Here is an 18,400-nt window from a genome sequence, read left to right as displayed (position 1 = left end):
CTGGGTCCATCTCATTCAATGCTGCATCTCCAGTGCCTCTCACATAGGAGATGCTCAGTAAATACTTATTTACCTTCTCCAGCATTTAGCAAGACAATTGGCTTTATCACATCTATTTCCCTGAACAGAATGTAAGCTCCACGAGGGCTGGAGATTTTGTTTTAGTCAACTGCTGTTTCCCTAGCACCCACATATTTATTAAATGAGCCCATCCATCATTTCCTTTCCATTTATGCACTCTATATTTCAGCTAGACACCGTGCTGATGTTGGGTCATTTCAGAGACTCCACATGAGGTTTCTAGGTGCCAGAGGGCTCTCCCAGCCAGACAGCTGAGATGCTGAACAGACCCACAAGAGACAGCAAACCTTATCCCAGTGACCATGTTTTGTTTCCTTACCAAGGGACTTGGAGGTCTGCGCAACATTGTGGTATTCTCATGTTTCTTTTCTAATTAAACCCCTTAGAATACAGGATCTTCTAAATGGCTACATGAGTGGGTTTCTTGGGGAAGGGTTAGCATCAAGTGACACGTGAAAAGCTCTTCTGGAAAGCAAGAGTGAGGTAGAAGGGCAGGGACTTTGGGGACAGAGCTAAGAATTCTGCTTTCTGGCTGTATACCCTGGGCAGCTCTTTCTCCCTCACTGGTACAACACGGATAAAAATGTTTGCCTTGCAAAATATAGTAGGGAGGTTTAGAAATATTTACAAAATACCCTGGTTCAGGGAGTGCTCAATAAATGGGAAATTTTATCACAGATTCTTATGCTACCTGCTGGTACCCAGACATGAAAGTGATATGCAGCTAAATGTTCAGGATTCTCAAACAAGATAAATACTCCACCCCCAGGAAGGCCACACAATTTCTAAATATCCAAAGATGAACTTGGCCGATGAAGGTTTTCTGCAAACGCTATTAAATGAGTAACAGACCACTACAGATCACCAAGTTACACCATTAGCTTCTAAAAAGAGCATTTTAGCCCAAAATGAAAAAGAAAGGTGGTGATACGCTCAGTGGCGCAAGCGCTGAGTTGGCCCAACAGAATTCACCAGGCCCTACCACAAGCTGACACCTGCCCTTGGCAGAACTACAGTCTCTTCATTTCTGGAACCTCAGCCAGCTTTGTCCTTTGTGACAGTGCCACCTAGCGAGAACCTGGAGGCACTGCCACTTATTCCCGGCCAGCTGCCAGGACCATTGACTGCGACAAGGTGTGAGCTATTTAGGCTTAGGGCTGGGGATGGGTCTGCCTCTTTCCGTTCTACTTACAGGCTAAGGGTTTGGACCAGCCATGCACTCCCTCAATAATTCTGTGGAGGAAACCCATGCAGTCCCTCTCCCAACCTCGTCCACATTTAGGGATCTGAAAAGCGCCAAAGGTCAGCTGCTGCCTACCCCTCAAACACAACCCACCAGGAGCCTATCGCTTCCCACTTCAGGGCTCCTCGCCCTGAATCCTTGACAGTAAGAAGCCAAAGCAGCGTCAATCCTCTTCGGAGTTTCTGTGTGGACGGGGAAGCAAGCTCAGCAGGACCGTGGTTAACCCAAGGTCACCCAACGGGTCACGGGCAGGGGCCGGACGGGAATCCGAGCCCCCTGCGCGCCGTCCCCAGCTCCTTCCCGACCCCACGCCCCCAGTGAGTGTGCACACAGCACGCCCGCCCCCCGGGGCCAGAAGTTAGGGACGCCGGCGGAGGGCCAGCGCGGGGCAGCCCAGCGCCGTTCGGCGGTGACCGCGCTCCTTTCTTCTCTGCCCACGGAGCGCCCGCAGGCTCGCCGCCGCTCGGGGGCGGGGAAACAGGACCCCGAGCAGGAAACAGGGTCCCGCGCGGGGAGCCCCTGGGAGCACGCGGCGCCGGGTCACGTGAGAAGGGAGCGCCGGCGCAGGGCCGTCGCGCGCATGCACGCACGACGTACGTAAACACGCACCGCGGCGCTCAAAGAGGCGAGCCCGCAGCCCAGGGTCACATGTGGAGGGTGACAGGAGAGAATAAGGGGGCGGGAAAGACGGAGAGATCACGTGCGGAGGGCCAGAGCGGGGAGGTCACGTGAGGGGGGCAGAGGCGGGGCCGCCGAGGAAGAGGAGGAGGAGGGGCGCGCGGCTTCCGGCGGCCGGGGGGGCCAGCGAGCGGAGGGGGGGGCCCTGTCCCGGAGGTGGCGGCGGCGCCATCTTGGCGAAGGGGGGATCAGGAAGTGCGGACCGCGGCGGCGGCGGCGGCGGAGCCCGGAGCGGAGGCCGGAGGCTCCCGGCCCGCCGGCCCCGGAGCGGAGCGGAGCGGAGGATGCAGCAGCCGCAGCCGCAGGGGCAGCAGCAGCCGGGGCCGGGGCAGCAGCTGGGGGGCCAGGGGGCGGCGCCGGGGGCCGGGGGCGGCCCAGGGGGGGGCCCGGGGCCGGGGCCCTGCCTGAGGCGGGAGCTGAAGCTGCTAGAGTCCATCTTCCACCGCGGCCACGAACGCTTCCGCATTGCCAGCGCCTGCCTGGACGAGCTGAGCTGCGAGTTCCTGCTGGCTGGGGCCGGAGGGGCCGGGGCGGGGGCCGCGCCCGGACCGCATCTACCCCCACGGGGGTCGGTGCCCGGGGATCCCGTCCGCATCCACTGCAACATCACGGTGAGGACCCTCTCGCGTGCGCCTCTCGGGGGCCCCTGGTCAGGACTCAGGATCACCCCACACAGCTTTTTGCTCTCGAAGGACCTGGGAGGCCGAAGCCCCTTCTCGAGTCTCTGTTCTCTCTAGTTTACACTTGTTTCTGCAGCTTGAGGTTCTTCTAGGCACTCAGACCTCTACTAATGATCCCTGATAGCAAGGGACACCTCGACATATGGCGCCTGGACTCCCCCCTTCCACGAACCCACCCACATCCCAAGGTTCAAGATTTGGGCTCTTTTTGGCTACTCCTCTACAACTTTACCTTTCACCTGGGAATGCCCCTTCCCCCCCTCCCCATTCTGATTACTAGGTTCCAGGCCTCTGCACTGACCCCAGCTGGAAAGACCTCGCTTGGAACTCTGCACATGTCAGTGATGACCCCTCTCAGTAGTTCCTTTGACTCAGGATGTTTGCCACCTGTGGGATCCCTGTCCAGGCATCCCTCTTGCAGACCCTCTTTGCTCTCTGAATTTCACCAAGTGATAGTTTGCAGTACATTGATTCCCCTTCCTTTACTCCTTTGAATACCCATTTATTTTGGTGTAATCTCTAACACTCCCCTTTTGCCTCAGCTGGTAGCAGATCTTCCACTCTCCCTGTTCCCTGTGGATATGTCCATTTGCCTTAGGTCGGTTCCTTTCTTGGTAGTGACGGCATTGTGATGTGCATAAGGTACCCCATTTATTCTGAGCACACTGTTCTATTCTCCCCAGTGGGCATTGTTTCATTCTAAGTATTCTAGGCTGGGAGACGCCTTGCATGTGTCCTGCCTTATTCTGCCCTCAAACATTCCTTGAGGAGATTAGCTATCTGATAACTTGTAATGTGTGGTCCCACCTGGGGTAACACTTCCACTGGTTGGAATTCCCTGTTGTGGTCTTCCCCCTGCTGAAGCAGTAGCTGGGGAGCTGGTGGACAGTCCTGTATCCAGGCAGGCAGTCTGTGAATAGGAGTAGCCTGGGGACTTGCTAATTCTGTGTGCTTGGGGGCCTGAATCCAGTTGACACGGTGTTTTCTTTCCTTTTCCTCAGTCAAACCAGGTCAAGGTTTGGTGAGGTAAGCCTCAGCTTGGGTTGGATGGTGCCCCACCAAAACTCATGTGTCCTATTTCTCTCTTTTCCCATCCTCCCCCCAAAAGTTACCATTGAAAGACCAGAAGTGGCTTAGTCAGGTGAAGACTTGAGTGTCTTTGGTGTATATTTTCCCCTCCAGCACTGAGGGTTGGAGCTGTGGCAGAGCTAAGCTCCTAGGAGTGGGTAAGGTTTCCTGGGCATGTGGAAGCCTCCAGGTTTAATTTTGTTGTGAAGTTAAGCTTCTGGTTCCTTAACGGGTAGGTTTGGCCCCATCTACCTACCCTTTTACTCGCTAGAGGCCATCTCCTATCTTTGTCCTTGGTTGGGAGTTAATTTAGGGGTTCCTCAACTAGACTCCCTGTGGCCCCTATAAAGGAGACTTGGCCTGAACTAGCCCTTTTGGTTTGGGTAGAGGGGAGTCTGGTCAGGCGTTTGGCAACGTGGCTCAGGAATGCTGGGAATGTCAGCAGCGTAGGCCTCTTTCTCCCAGCCTGCCATGTGGAGTCCCACAGCCCACGCCTGGACAGAGAAGGTGGCAGTTTCCCAAGGGAGAGGTGGGGAGAACTGGTCTTTGAGGGGTTCTCTTGGGAATGGGGTGGGGAGATTCTTGCCGATATTCTTTCAGCTTCTGAATATGTAGTTTTATTTTTGTCCCTCCCTCCCTGGTGAGCTGTGGTCTTTGCGTTTTTCACAGCAGTGTGATTGTGATGAGGTTGATCCCTCCTCCCTTTGCTGGAGTTTGGAAAGCAGAAGGATTTGGGAGGACTCTGACTTGGGTGTGGGAGAACTCCAAGTCTGGAACTTGGAGAGGCAGGACAGAAGATCAGGAGTCCCTCACTGTTAGCAGTATGGCTGTCCTGTTTTCCCTGGTTTTTGCTGTGGTGGAAAGAAAAAGTTCCAGGTTGCTTCTTTGAAAAGTCTTCTGAGGGACTGTTTTTCTCCCAGTCTTGGCTTTGTTGGGAAGCTGCTTGGTTAGATACTGATCTGCTGAGCTGGCTTTTATTACTGTATAGTGCTTGAGGTGGGCAAGCAAAGGGACCAGAAATCTTGGGGGTCAGAGTGCAGGCAAAGTCTGGCACCTCCCAGGGTTGCCCATTGTGACTGCTCTTCCTACTCTTTCCCCTTAGGAGTCATACCCTGCTGTGCCCCCCATCTGGTCGGTGGAATCTGATGACCCTAACTTGGCTGCTGTCTTGGAGAGGCTGGTGGACATAAAGAAAGGGAATACTCTGGTGAGGGGGCCATGGGGTAGGAGCACACATATGTCTGTGAAGCCTGTGTCATAAAGTCCCCGGCGAAAGGGCGCTGTATATGAAAAGTGGCCGAACATGGTGGGGCAGACTTGCTAGGGGAGTTGTCTGAAGCCAGAGGTGAATCCCAGTAGAGGCCATCCTCTGCAGGATTGGTGGACCAGGAGCCATTCCCACAGCCTGTGGTCCATCGGGTTTAGAGAGCTAGGTGCCGGTTTGGGATGTGAGCTACAAGTTTATCAGTGTAGCTGTCCATATTAGAGTGGGAAAGAAGTGTTTGATATCTCTGTGGTCCCCAACCCAGCTCTTGCAGCATCTGAAGAGGATCATCTCCGACCTGTGTAAACTTTACAACCTCCCTCAGCATCCTGATGTGGAGATGCTGGATCAGCCCTTGCCAGCAGAGCAGGTGAGCAGCTAAAGGGCTTTAGGCTGTTGTACAGAGTTGTGCCACAGAGAGCACTCAATAAGTCCATGTTAACTGAGACGGATCTGCAGTAGCCTCTCCCCATCCCCACCCACCCCCAAATACACACACATGTGACTTTCAGCCTCTTTTTTTCTCTAGATGGGAATCTAGCTGAGTGGAACACTAGTAGCTTCATCTCTCCTATCGAACCCCCCTCTCTGGCATCTGTTGCCATCCCTGAGGTTGAGAAGGAGTGGGAATTTTACCATTACCTTAGAAGTAGCAGTTGGTGGCCACTGGGGACCCAGGCCCTTTCTTTCAAGCCAAGAATGCAGTATCAGTCTAGAAAAGATCAAATAAAAGCAGGGTTCTTAGGAAAATTAAGTGGGGTTTGCAAGGTGGGTGACAAGAAGAGCCATTTTTCTTTTTTTTATTCCTTGGCATATGGTAGGAGGAAAATGATGGGCTGATAGGGAAGTCATCCCGGCTCTTGCTTCCACTGACTCTGGCTGTTGGAGAGACGGGGCGAGTGTATAGCTTCCAGACCGGGAGGCTTAGGGGAGTAGGTCAGAGGCTGCACTCCACAGTCACTGGGGCTCTGATCTCATCTCCCTCCCCTCCCCACTGCAGTGCACACAGGAAGAAGTATCTTCAGAAGATGAAGACGAGGAGATGCCTGAGGTAGGCTTGCAACCTGAGGTGGTGTTGGCAGGAAGCTGTTGCTGTCAGCAGCACTCATCATCCACCATAAACAGAGCTCCAGTCTAGAACTAGGGAGAGAGAAACAATGTACTGACCAGGGGGAATGACCAGTGTAGTAGAGGAAACAGGCACCGTATCCCCCCTCAGAAGGCAATCAGGTGCAGATAAATACTCAAGTTAATTTCAGATGGCGTTGGAGGCTGACAGACTGAGCTGCATCCTGGCTGTCCTAACTAGGGAGGTACACCTAATCTCACCAAGCTAGATGGGATTATAAAACATACTGCATATGATTGTCTTAAGATTAAGTAAAATATTGCATATAAAGTATATGGTAAGTACTAAGTAACTTACCTAATATATTCTTTAAAAACATGGATGCTTTTGCAGAATACAGCATAATGGTTAAGAATTTGAGTTTCAGATCCAGATAGAACTTGATCTAATGCTTAGCTCTGCCAAGAGTTCTATGACTTTGGGCATGAGAATTAATATCTTACTAGACTTAAGCCTCCTCATTTGTAAAATGGAGACAGCGATTGAATAACGTTCAATAATGGTTGTGAGGATGAAATGATCTGGTGTGAAATAAGCATTAAGTAGATGTTAGCTGGTACTGTAATAATCAGGAGGTCAGTATGTTCTGCCAGGTAAGACACTGATCACTTTGTTTCAGAGCATTGGCTTAATGTCCCAAGTTCTGTGAGTTGTAAGGGTCTTAAGACTGACAGATAGCTAGTGACACATGAAATTTACTCTTCCCAGACGGTGGACAGCCCTGTGTACCACACCCTGAACACCTGACTGAAAGGCTAACTCCTGGCCTCCTCCCCCTGTGAATAGTGAACTACTTGTTCACTTAGAATAGGTTGAATAAAGAGCTGATTCTGTTCTTGACTTCAGCCGCCTTCCTCTCCGGACCCCCTTTCTCATTTCCATCTTGTTAGTAGGTGCCTCTGCAAACCTGACTCAAGCCCTACATTTATAGGGAGAGGAGGAGAAAAAATCCCAGATTCTCCTCTGGACCTGAGGCCCTAAGGACTCCTGGGTACATCAGTTCACCTGATGAATCATGAACTTTCAGTGACAGTGTCGGGCCAAAGTCATTCTGCTAGGAATTGGGAACGAGATTCTGCCTTCAGGGGGAAGTTTTGGGGCAGGTCAAGCAGGGTTGTCCTGGGGAGCAAAAGTCAAGTCTTCGTAGGTCCTTACCTTAGCTCTGTGGCTGTAGAACTGGAGAAGAGAAAAAATTTTCTGTCCTTCACAGGGTGGAGGGGTAGGGCTGGGAACTGTTCCGGAAGCGAGGGGGGTGTTGAGTGGTGGGACTGGGAAGGTGACAGTCCTCATTCACAGCCTTCTCCCTTTCCCCTCTGTTCCCCTCCCTCCCACTCTGCCCAGGACACGGAAGACCTAGATCACTATGAAATGAAAGAGGAAGAGCCAGCTGAGGGCAAGAAATCCGAAGACGATGGCATCGGAAAAGAAAACCTGGCCATCCTAGAGAAGATCAAAAAGAACCAGAGGCAAGATTACTTAAATGTACGTGCCTTGTAGGGAGCGGCGGGGCACGAGGGAGGTGGGCACTACCTGGGGAGTGGTAGGCCGCAGCTCACAGCACAGGGAGCTGCTCGCATCTAATCGTCCTCCAAGCCCTGGGCAAGCAGTGGAGGTGTAACGTGTGTTTCCAGACTGTGGGACCAGAGAATATCCTGTTGTTTCTCCCTCACAGGGTGCAGTGTCTGGCTCGGTGCAGGCCACTGACCGGCTGATGAAGGAGCTCAGGGATATATACCGATCACAGAGTTTCAAAGGCGGTGAGTTTGCTCCAGAGAGGGGCTTGCACGGGAGTTTCTCCTCAGGGTGGATATGGGATATGATATGATATGGTGCAGAAAGCCCCAAGGTTCTGGGGTACATAGTATTGACAAACTTGCGGTCAGGAACGGAGCGCCTCAAAACCAGTGGCTTGGCTTGGGTGTGCATTCATCTAGAGCAGACCTGGACCTTTGGTCTTTTTCCCTCGGTTTGTGAGAGGGAGCAATCTGAGGGACCCCTCCCCACCTGTACTGTCCTACTGACACTTCCCTTCCCCTTTTCTAGGAAACTATGCAGTTGAACTCGTGAATGACAGTCTATACGATTGGAATGTCAAACTCCTCAAGTGAGTGGGGACTGGGGAGTCGGGAGCGGGGTGGGTGGAACACCTGGTGATGTCTGGGCAGTCCCACCAGCATGTTGGTTGCAGGGTCCCCAGAAGTGGGTGTGGGCAGTGGTATGTGTATCTGGGGCCGGCCGGGGAGCAGGAGAGGAGGGGGTTGGTGGGGAGCCCTTGTGAGGCTCTGCACTGGGACAAGGGTTTGAGCCCAGACTTGTTTCGCAGAGTTGACCAGGACAGCGCTTTGCACAATGATCTCCAAATCCTCAAAGAGAAGGAAGGAGCTGATTTCATCCTACTTAATTTTTCCTTTAAGGTAAGCCTTCCCCCAGCTCTCCCTCCCTGGCCTGAGTTCCCTGTCTGCCTAAGTCTTGTGAGGATGCCGGTCTCCTTCCCTGAACACTGCCTCTGTCTTTCTCAGGATAACTTTCCCTTTGACCCACCGTTCGTCAGGGTTGTGTCTCCAGTCCTCTCTGGAGGGTGAGTGGCTGGGTCAGGGAGAGGGCAGCTCCCGAGGCAGAGGGTGAAGCAGGGACTGGAAGCTCTTGCCAGGCCTGACTGACCGACCTTTCTCATGCAGGTATGTTCTGGGCGGAGGTGCCATCTGCATGGAACTTCTCACCAAGCAGGTGAGGCCCTTTCACTGTTGGCCCAAGAGCCTGGGTGGGGCCCGACAGCTGAGCTTCCTCCCCATCCCGGCCTGGGCACAGGCGTCTGTGGCCCTGTTACCCTGCCCGGTAGTGGCTGTCCTGGGAGGGAAGGGCACGGGCACTTCCGTAGAGAGGCACTACTGCCTGGAGAAGAAGTGGAAGGTATCTCCAGGAGCCCTGTCCTGACTCGCTCGCTTTGTCCCTCCTGTCCCCAGGGCTGGAGCAGTGCCTACTCCATAGAGTCAGTGATCATGCAGATCAGTGCCACACTGGTGAAGGGGAAAGCGCGAGTGCAGTTTGGAGCCAACAAAGTAAGGGGCCTGGGCTGGCAGGCTGGCTGGGGCCGAGTGCATCGTGGCCAAGGCTGAGGGCAAAGGGGACACAGTCCCTGGGCTGCCATGTTGGAGGAGAGGGCCTGGGGTGGCCACAATGGGAACAGAGCAGGGCCTTAGCTGAGGGGTGTCCTCAGGGTTTGGGGGCTCAGGTCAGGAAAGGGAAGGCTGTGGGATTGTGTCCCCAAGGGACCTCTCAGACAGAGGTCCTTAGCATGCTACCAGGGTACCGCGCTGGCAGCCGGGCTTCTTGGGCCTCGGGTGGCCGCCTGTGGAAGGGGAGGGGCAGTGAGCCACTGCTGGCGTGGCCTGATCGGGTGGCTTCTCTCCCCAGTCTCAGTACAGTCTGACGAGAGCACAGCAGTCCTACAAGTCCTTGGTGCAGATCCACGAAAAAAACGGTGAGGCCAGAGCCGGAACCGGAGCTCTGATGCTGGGCAACCCCAGGTTCTCACTCGGCCCGTAGCAAGGTCCCTCTGGGTTTCTGAGCCTTTCACCCACTCACCCACACCTGCCCGCTCTCCAGAGAAGGCCTGGAGGTGGTGTCGTGGGCAGTCTTGGTGCTGCCCTCTTCCTGACCACCCTTTGAAAGACTCTTCACCACTCAGGTTGGGCTCTTCACTCTCCCTTTCCTTACAACCTCCAGGTAGGCAGCCTCCGCTTCCCTGCACCTCTGTTCTCGCACCTGGCAGCCTCCCTAGGACCTTCTTGCCTGGAGACGCTGCAGATGTCCACGGTGACTGGGATAGGGAGGGCGCTCCGGGCCTGGGCCTCGCTGACCTGGTGTGTTTCTTTGCAGGCTGGTACACACCCCCAAAGGAAGATGGCTAACCCTGGAGTCACCCCTCCTCCTCCCCCAGGCACCACTGGACCAATACCTTTGAATGCTGTATTTGGATCTCACGCTGCCTCTGTGGTTCCCTCCCTCATTTTTCCTGGACGTGATAGCTCTGCCTATTGCAGGACAATGATGGCTATTCTAAACGCTAAGGAAAAAAACAAAAAAACAAACAGAACTGTTTCAAGTACTCAAGACTGACTACAGACCAACAACCACCTTGCTGGAACCCTTGCTAGCAGGCATTCTTATAAAGAAACTCTCGAGCCTCCTTACATTGCTGGAAACTCAGCTGTGCTCCAGACTAGAGCCTCCTTACCTATGCTATGGATTTTTAATTTATTTTCTCTTATTTCATGTACACTGCTTTTTTTGGTTACAGTGTATGATGGATGTGTATGAAAAAAAATGTATCTTTGGGAAAACAATTACAGTTTGTTAATTTGAAGATGCTGGTCTTGACTCATCTTTATTTTTGTTCCCACATCCCACCCCACCCCCATCCCCTAACTGCTTGGGAGGTGGGGGAGGGGTGCCAGGTCCACTGTGCTTTGGTAGCCATGAGGCTGTGCTGAAGCCCCACCTGGCCCACCCCTAGGTTTCCCGAAGGCCTCTGCTGACTTACAGTGTAGCAGGCTGGCATGATGAACCTGATTCGTTTCAGAGACTTTTCAGATTTCTAAGAAACAGAAAATGTGGAGGCTCAAGAGGCTGCTTCATAGAAACCCTTTATGAGAGCTGAGTGGGCTGGGGCGCAGGCCCTCGTGTGTACGTGGTCTTTTCTAGTCACAGCCAGTCGCTGTCTAGCTACGACTCTGCAGTGTGCTTTGGCTCCTCTCCCTCCCAGAAGGTGGCTTCTGACTGGCCCTGGATTGTGATCAGTGGTAAGCTCTGCTCACCTTCCTCCTGTCTCCTGCTTGCTTTGGGGGTGTAGAAGAGAGATGGCTCTTGAAGTAAGTTTGGCTGACTTGGAGAATTGTGGACCCCTTCAAGTCATTCTTGTAAGATGCTGGTCCTACTAGAAATGGTTAGCTCTGAGGTGTGTTGTTCCATGACCTGTGTCCTTACCCCAGGCGTGAGGAACTGCTGGGCCAGGAGGAAGGTGGGGGGAGTCCGCGGGGCTGGAGCAGGTGGTGCTGTGCTGTATGTACTGCTGTTGTAAGAGTTTGGACATGACTTTGCATATGGCGGGTGCTGCCTGTGTCTCCCTGTCAGGAAGCTTGCTTTGGGGCAGAGGCAGCTTTTGGGGGCTGACTGTGCCCACAGAGTGGGTAAAGATTGAAACAACAGAGGCCAGAAACAGCTAAGAAAGACCCAGGTCTGAGGAAACCCAGATCTGGGACGGCTGCCTGGGAACCTGTAGGAGGCCGAGGAGTCCTGTGATGCTTTCAGACACAGCAGTTTTAACTGGGCCCTTCTCCCCTCCCCCACTCCATCCCCAGGGATTCTAATGTCTTGCTGCTTTAGGTGGATGGAGAGTCCACCAATCCCATTCAATGCTGCTCCAACTCTGCCCACACCCACCTGATTAGGGGTGCTAATACATGCTGAGGTTGAGATAAAGAGGGGACCTAAGGGGAAAATTCATTCCATAGAGCTGAAATCTGGTTTTCAGGGCCTCCGTGGCTTTCTTCTGAATTTATTACCAGCCCTGGCTGGAATGTAGATTGTGTTTTTAGTAATGTGTACTGTGAGCTGTCCTCTGTATAATGTATTTTGTAATGTATTTTTCTCATCTACCAAAGGATGAAACAAATAAAATTATTTAAATAGTTTGGCTCTAATAAACTTATTTAAAGACATAATGGGTTCATGTTCACTTGACATCAAGTAGATGTGTCCAGCTACTGTGGATCGTGAGACACCAGCCCTATGAGAATCTTCCATTTTTCTTGGCAAACCTAATATATTCCTTTTATGACCTTAAAAAGGCCATATCATAGAAAAAAGGACTTTCTTCTCTGTAGTAGGAAGGCAGGAGAAACAAAACACTCTTCTTGAATGTACACACGTATGTCCTGAACAGGGTTTGTATGGCCCAGAGCCCGTGGACTCGGTTTCTCAATCTCACTGCGGCAGTGTTAGAGGGCAGGGAGGGGTGGGGTGGTGTAAACAGAAAAAAGTGTCCATCGCCCCCAAAGCGTGAAACATGTCAGTGTTTACTTGCCAAGATGGAAGCTCACTAGCTCAATGTTTTTTATCTGATTCTCTATGGAACATCTGGAAAACGAGGCCTTGGGCCCTTTCATCCTCCAGAATCTGTTAGGGCGGCTCCTATGGTGAAAGGAAGAGACAGGAAAAGGTACACAGGCTTCCTCAGGTTTCCAACCTAATGGGAGCTCCCTGTGTTCCATTAAAACGTTCACGCCAACTTGGAGAACTGAAGACGTGACCAAGGAATTTCTACTCGTTTTGAGAGGTGAGCTGGAAGTAAAGGCAAAATGGGAATCTCGTCAACGCTGGGCACACACAGGCCTTGTCCACTGAGGGACGTGAGGGCAGGCAGACGGGAGAGGGATCGTGCTGGGTGTACCCCGGTACTTACATTCTTCAAACTTAAGGATGTGGGATTGGAATAGAATTGGACCCTCAGCCGGCTACCCAATCCCTTGGGTAACTCTGGTGTGTTTCATCTAAAGGGATGCTAGGCCCACTGAATCCAGGCCCAGGAAGTGGCCATGCCAGGACCCCAAGGGTGGGAGTAGATATGAGGCAGCTACCACTGAATTCTAAGCACCAGTGACCCCTCTGAGGAGTCAGTGAACCCCTTGACATGCACTTGAAATGTCTGCAAAACACAACAAGCCGGCCACAGTGGCACACACCTGTGATCCCAGTGGCGCAGGAGGATCACCAGCCTCAGCAACTGAGCACGGCCCTAAGCAACTCAGTGAGACCCTTTATAAAAATGAGACACCAGATGGTTAAGGATGTGGCTCGGTGGTTAGGAGCCCCTGGGTCCCATCCTCATCCCCCACGTCTCAAAAAAAAATGAAACCTTAGTGGCTCCCGGTAGCACAAAGGAGGGAGGCAAGGAGCTGGGGTCACAGGGAAAGCCCTCGGCTGCAGACCAGCTCCCCAATAAGTCTGCTAGTTCCTGCTAATCCCCTGCCTCCGGAAAAGAAGAGATGGTCAGGTGGGAAAGGGGGAGGCAAAGCAAGAGCAAGGAGGAGGCCTTATTTTTGTTGTTAAAATAATTACTGGGATTTTACATCCTCTAATGGGAAATTCTATTGGGGATAGAAAATTGTGTTCACTTGACTCTTGGGAATTTCAGTTAGAGAGACGGAGGTTAAGACGCAGACGGGGAGCCGAGGACAAAGGCACACGCCTGTAATCCCAGGGATTCCAGAGGCTGAGGCAGGAGTACCACAAGTTTGAGGCCAGCCTCAACAACTTAAGCAACTCAGTGAGACCCTCCCTGTCCCTAAAAAAATGCTTTTTAAAGGGAATAAAATTTTTTTTTAAAAAAAAAGTTGGGGATGTGGCTCAGTGGTTAAGTGCCCCTGGGTTCCATCCCTGGTATCAAAAACAAAAGAAAACAATGACCACACACACACACACACACAAAAAAAAAAAAAAAAAAAAAAAAGTCCCGGCAGAGCAGGGCAGGGCAGGGTAGGGCAGGGCAGCCTGTCAAACCCCACTTCTCTGGCGTTTCCCTGGGTCGGCTCCTGCCGTCCTGTTCGGCGCTCAGACCCTGGATTGCTTGCAGACATTAAATGTTCTCCCACCAAGTCCTCCTGGGTTCTGTCCACAGCGACGCTGTCTCCCTGCTATGAAATGAAGGAGGGTCCTCCCACCTCCTGAGCCTTGCTTTTCTCATTCACAAAGGGAGGGAAATCACCCACTTTTCTGAGTCACTTCTTGGGCTTTCTCAAAGTCCACCCAAATGGTAAGCATCCCCTGCCAGTGGCCACAGAGGGGCACACTCAGGCCCCCCTGGTCGACTGGGCTGCTTTCTGGGACAGGGGCTCATCTTCTTGGGGGGCTGCCTTCCAATAACCCTAGTTGGAAGCTCCTGACCCCTGGCTGCTCCTCCCCAGGCGAGCAGCGGCCTCTTCCTGCAGTGACCTAAGCGCCCTCAGGGGGGCGCTCCCTCACCACTGGGCCCTGCACTTTTCTTGGAAAAGCATCTCCCAAAGTGTGTGTGTGTGTGCGTGTGTGTGTGTGTGTGTGTGTAAGGGGCCTCTCACTCCACCTTTTCAGGTCTTCATTTCTACTTCTCCTGAACCCCCAAAGCATCCTTTCACCTAACCCCCATCTTGAGAAGGGGTAGGGCAAAGAAGGCACCTCTTCATTTCCAGGCCCCAAGAGATGTCCGGATTTACAGGAACAGTACACCACAAGGGCCTGAGTCCGGTGCTCTGACCTTCATCACTATTCTGGTTTGCTTTTATTGCAGAACCCTTTTCCAACAAAATATTAAACAAAGCTCAAAGCACATGAAACTGACGGTAGCTGAGGGGCTCTGGCATGAGCAGGAAAGGGAATCCTGCCCCCCCACCCCCACCCCAGAGAACTCAGCCTTAGGGCAGCAGTTGACGTCCCTCTTGGGATCCTGGGGGTCCAGAACCTGATTGTGAAAACAATGCTCAAGCCATGGCTTTACTCAGGGCAGATGCAGAAAAGGGCTTAGACTGAAAGCCCGAGACTGGAGGGAGCCGACCAGGCCACTCTCTGCAGAGGTCCCAGAGGCTGCAAGACAGGAATCTCCTGTCTCTGATGCCTGCAGGGTGAGAGACGTCTCACCTTTCTCCAGAATGAAGGGCTAGGTCAGAGGTCATCCAGGCTACACAGGACTGCACAGGGACAGTGGCCGACTGGGCCAAAATCAACGAACATGAGCACAGCCCAGAAGCCCACCTGGTCCAATCCTCAGCACCCGGCCAGTAGGAGGGAGAGAGGGGGTGGGGCACCCAGCGCCGGGCACAGGAGCCCTGGCTGAGTGCACTTCGAGCCTGAGGTGACTGAGGAATCTCTAGACGACCCAAGTGCAGACTGTCCACAGTGCAGGGTGCACTTCCAGTCCCCAGGCGGCTCCTCCCTGGGTTGACGTCGCATGTCACTCCAACCTCCACCCTGCCACTTGAGCCCTTGTCACAGGTGGTCCGTAGACCTGCTGTCTCCCAACACAAAGCCAAACCGCGAGTCCTCGGCTCGTCAGAGTACAGGTTACTCTGGCCTGAAAGTGGTGTCACTGTAAAAACGAAGCAGACAGCAGAGGCACGATGACCTCATGGCCTCTACGTCACACTGGAAATCCACTGTTGACCAGGGCGGCTTGCAGCCTTCCACCACGGTCTATGCAGGGGTCCTGAAAACCTCACCCCACACCAAACGGCATCCAGGCTCCACCCTCTGGGGACCCAAATGATGTTTGGGTCACTTGCCCAAAGGCCATTTGCCCGATGGCCCTTCTATAGTTTGCTCACCTCCTTTCCCCGGGACCTGAAGGGAGGGCTGCCCTCGGTCTCAAGGGACGAGCTGTGTCCTGGCTGGAAGCGAAGATCAAGCCCTAGAAGGAGGACCACGCGCCTGGCCTCAGGTAGCCCAAGATGGGCCCAGAAAATACTCCTGTCACTTCTCAGCCTCTGGGTCCTCATTTGGAAGCAAGTGCCTAGAGGAAGAGAAAAGGGTCAGCAGGGGATAAGGCCGGGAGGGGGGTGACCCTGAGTGGGCCGGGAGTAGAGGAGGTCATGGGGTCACGGCAGGCAGTCTCTCCCCCAGAAGACTCCCGAAGCCTGGGAGGGAGAGAGGAAGCGCCCTGAGGGAGACAGAGCAGCCCCAGCCCCTGTGCTGACCTGGACCTTAGCTGGCTTTTGAGAAGTTGCACCTGCCACTCGGTCCTCGAAGGGCGCCAGGCCAAGACGAGGAAAGGATGCTCAGAAACAGGGAGGGGGTGCCAGGTCTGCTGCCAGGCCCCTCCGCAGCTCTCCCCAAACAAGGTGACTGGAGGGACCCTGCCACCACTCTCAGAGAAAGGAAGGGGGAGAGAGAGAGGAATGGCTCCTCAGGGCGGAAACAGAAAAGCCTAGAGGCCAGCGGCCGCCACACCCCTGAGCAACAAAATCCTGGATTTCTTCTCTCTGTTGTTCTCCACCGGGTAACCCCCCCACCCCTGGTTCAACCCAACCTGCCGCCCCCTTTTCCCTCAGCCAGGGACACTCCCACCACACACCCATGAAGGCCCCGCTGAGCCTACCTTCTCCCTCTCCCTCTCCCCCTCTGCCTCCTTCCCTCTCTCTCTCCTTCTCCCTCTCCCTCTCTCTCTCCCTCTCTCTCCCCTGTCTCTCTCCCTCTCTCTCCCCCTGTCTCTCCCTCTGTCTCTCTCTCTCTCCCTCTCTCTCTCTCCCTCTCTCTCTCCCTCTCTCTCTCCCTCTCTCTCCCCCTGTCTCTCCCTCTGTCTCTCTCTCCCCCTGTCTCTCTCTCCCCCTGTCTCTCTCTCTCTCTCTCTCTCTCTCTCTCTCTCTCCCTCTCTCTCTCTCTCACCAAGTGCACGTTTCTCACCCCCTCCTCTCCTGCCATCCTCCCCACTCAGCCTGGGGGGGGGGACTTGCAGCCAAGGTCGTCCCTCCCGTCTTAGCCTCCCTAACGCCAAGCCCCCACATGCCCTCCTGGCCAGCCTGCCTGCCCCTGGCCACCCTGGACCTGCTCCTGCAGCAGCTCTGGCCCCGCATCCTGCCTTGCCAAGGACATCCCCTTTGCAGGCCGCCCTCCCTCTCGTCCATTCTCGTCTCTCTCTCCGGGTCCTTTTTCACCTGGAAACAAAAGTGCTCTGTTATCTGTGCTTCAAAAGCCCCTAACTGGACGCCACATCTCTCTCTACTACTGCCCATGTCACAGGACCCAGGGGTCACTTCTGCGATCTGGATTTAGTGGCAGTATTCCATCTAGCCCGGTAAGCCATCTTTTTGTCCCCGTTACCAAAGTACCTGACACCACGTGGAGAAGGAGGGGTTCATTGTGGTCACTGTTACAGAGGTTTTAGTCCCTGGCGGGCAGCTCCCTGGCTCTGGACCTGAAGCCAGGCAGATCATCACGGTGGAAGGGACTGGGAGGAAAGCGGACAGCTCTCCTCGGCTGGAAAGCAGAAAGAGGGGAAGGGACAAAGATGAGATAAACCCTCCAGGCACACCTCCAGGGACCGACTTCCTCCAACTAGTCCTCCCTCCCAACAGTCATCCAATGATGAAGGCACCAAAGGTCCCACCCGCTGATGAGGTCAGAGCCCTGTGAGCCCTGTAAACCGCCTCTGGGGACAGGGCCTTAAGTACATGTGCCTTTGGGGACATCCCATCTCTTTCTCTCTCTCTCCCTCTCTCCCTCCTTCTCTCCCTCCCTCCCTCCCTCCCTCCCCACCATGAGGTAAGCGGCTCTGCCATGATGCTCTGTCTCGGTACAGGACTCTAGCAAGCCAACGCGGCCTGAAATCTCTGAAACCAGGAGCCAAAATAAATTTTCCCTCCTCTAAGTTGATTTTCTCAGGCATTTTGTTACAAAAGACTGGCACTTCCCAAGACGTGGTCTCTTCCCCATATCCCTTCTCTCCTGGGGGTCCCAGTTCCATGACCTTGGGTACCAAGGACTCACCATGGACCCTCAAAGTTGGAGCTCCAGCCTCATCATTCCCCGAATCCCTTCTGTTCCCATGTGGAGACGGCCACTGCACAGGAGAAGCAGCGCACACGCGCGTGGCATGTCCCAAACGGACCCACCCCAAGCTGCCAGGTCCTGGTGTCCGCTCCCTCCTGAGTCCTTCAGGACACGTCCATCCCCTCCCACCTCTTCACAGCAAGTCACCAGCAGCCCAGCCAGCTCCTCCCCAGGGCCACCGGGAGCCACACACTCTCCGTCCCTGCCCACCATCCTGTGGACTAGCCACCGCCATCTTTATCAGGATGATAGCCACAGGCTCCAAACATGGCCCCCGCTGCCCTCCGCTCGCCCCACAATATAGTTATCAGCAAACACAGTCTTTTACAAGCAAAATTCAGAGCACAACGCACCCCTCAGTTCATTTCTCAGCATCTGTCCATTATACTTAGAAATAGACCTCGGCCTCCAGCGTGGCCCTCCACTCTGCCCCATCCTCCTCCCCACTGGCCTCCCCTCTGCATGCTCTCGCCTTCCTCTTGGCTTTCCATGGCTGGCTCCGACTTTTCCCTACCGAGGGGCCCTCCCTAAGTACTATCGAAAGAAGGGCCTCCTTAGTCCCCATGACACCATCTTATTTTAATTCTGACAACATCTGATATTTTCGTTTTTCTTGTAGGTCTCTTCCCAAAATACACACATCAGAACCAGAGCGGCATTTGTCTTCTAACAATCACCTCCAC

At 53.9% G+C, this 18,400-nt stretch overlaps 1 protein-coding gene across 1 annotated transcript; it reads left to right on the top strand.

The window, feature by feature from the left end:
* The first annotated feature begins 2,165 nt into the window (after window positions 1-2,165).
* On the top strand, window positions 2,166-10,509 carry Ube2q1 (ubiquitin conjugating enzyme E2 Q1). The gene is made up of 13 exons (XM_076862049.1): window positions 2,166-2,613; window positions 4,853-4,957; window positions 5,280-5,384; window positions 6,015-6,065; window positions 7,485-7,625; window positions 7,816-7,900; window positions 8,187-8,247; window positions 8,467-8,557; window positions 8,663-8,721; window positions 8,822-8,870; window positions 9,107-9,202; window positions 9,558-9,624; window positions 10,023-10,509. Exons 1-13 carry the CDS (start codon window positions 2,287-2,289, stop codon window positions 10,052-10,054), a joined length of 1,269 nt encoding a protein of 422 aa, XP_076718164.1. The 5' UTR covers window positions 2,166-2,286; the 3' UTR covers window positions 10,055-10,509.
* The last annotated feature ends 7,891 nt before the right edge of the window (window positions 10,510-18,400 follow it).

The sequence above is a fragment of the Callospermophilus lateralis genome, chromosome 7, assembly GCF_048772815.1.
Source record: "Callospermophilus lateralis isolate mCalLat2 chromosome 7, mCalLat2.hap1, whole genome shotgun sequence".
Taxonomy (NCBI): Eukaryota; Metazoa; Chordata; class Mammalia; order Rodentia; family Sciuridae; genus Callospermophilus; species Callospermophilus lateralis.
Note: the sequence above shows the minus strand (reverse complement) of the source record. Positions and strands in the feature narration are given on the sequence as shown.

Coding starts and splice junctions, on each gene's coding strand:
- Ube2q1 (XM_076862049.1), top strand. CDS start 2,287: ATGCAGCAGCCGCAGCCGCAGGGGCAGCAGCAGCCGGGGCCGGGGCAG. Junction 6,066..7,484: donor AAGACGAGGAGATGCCTGAG/GTAGGCTTGCAA, acceptor CACTCTGCCCAG/GACACGGAAGACCTAGATCA. Junction 8,871..9,106: donor TGGAACTTCTCACCAAGCAG/GTGAGGCCCTTT, acceptor TCCTGTCCCCAG/GGCTGGAGCAGTGCCTACTC.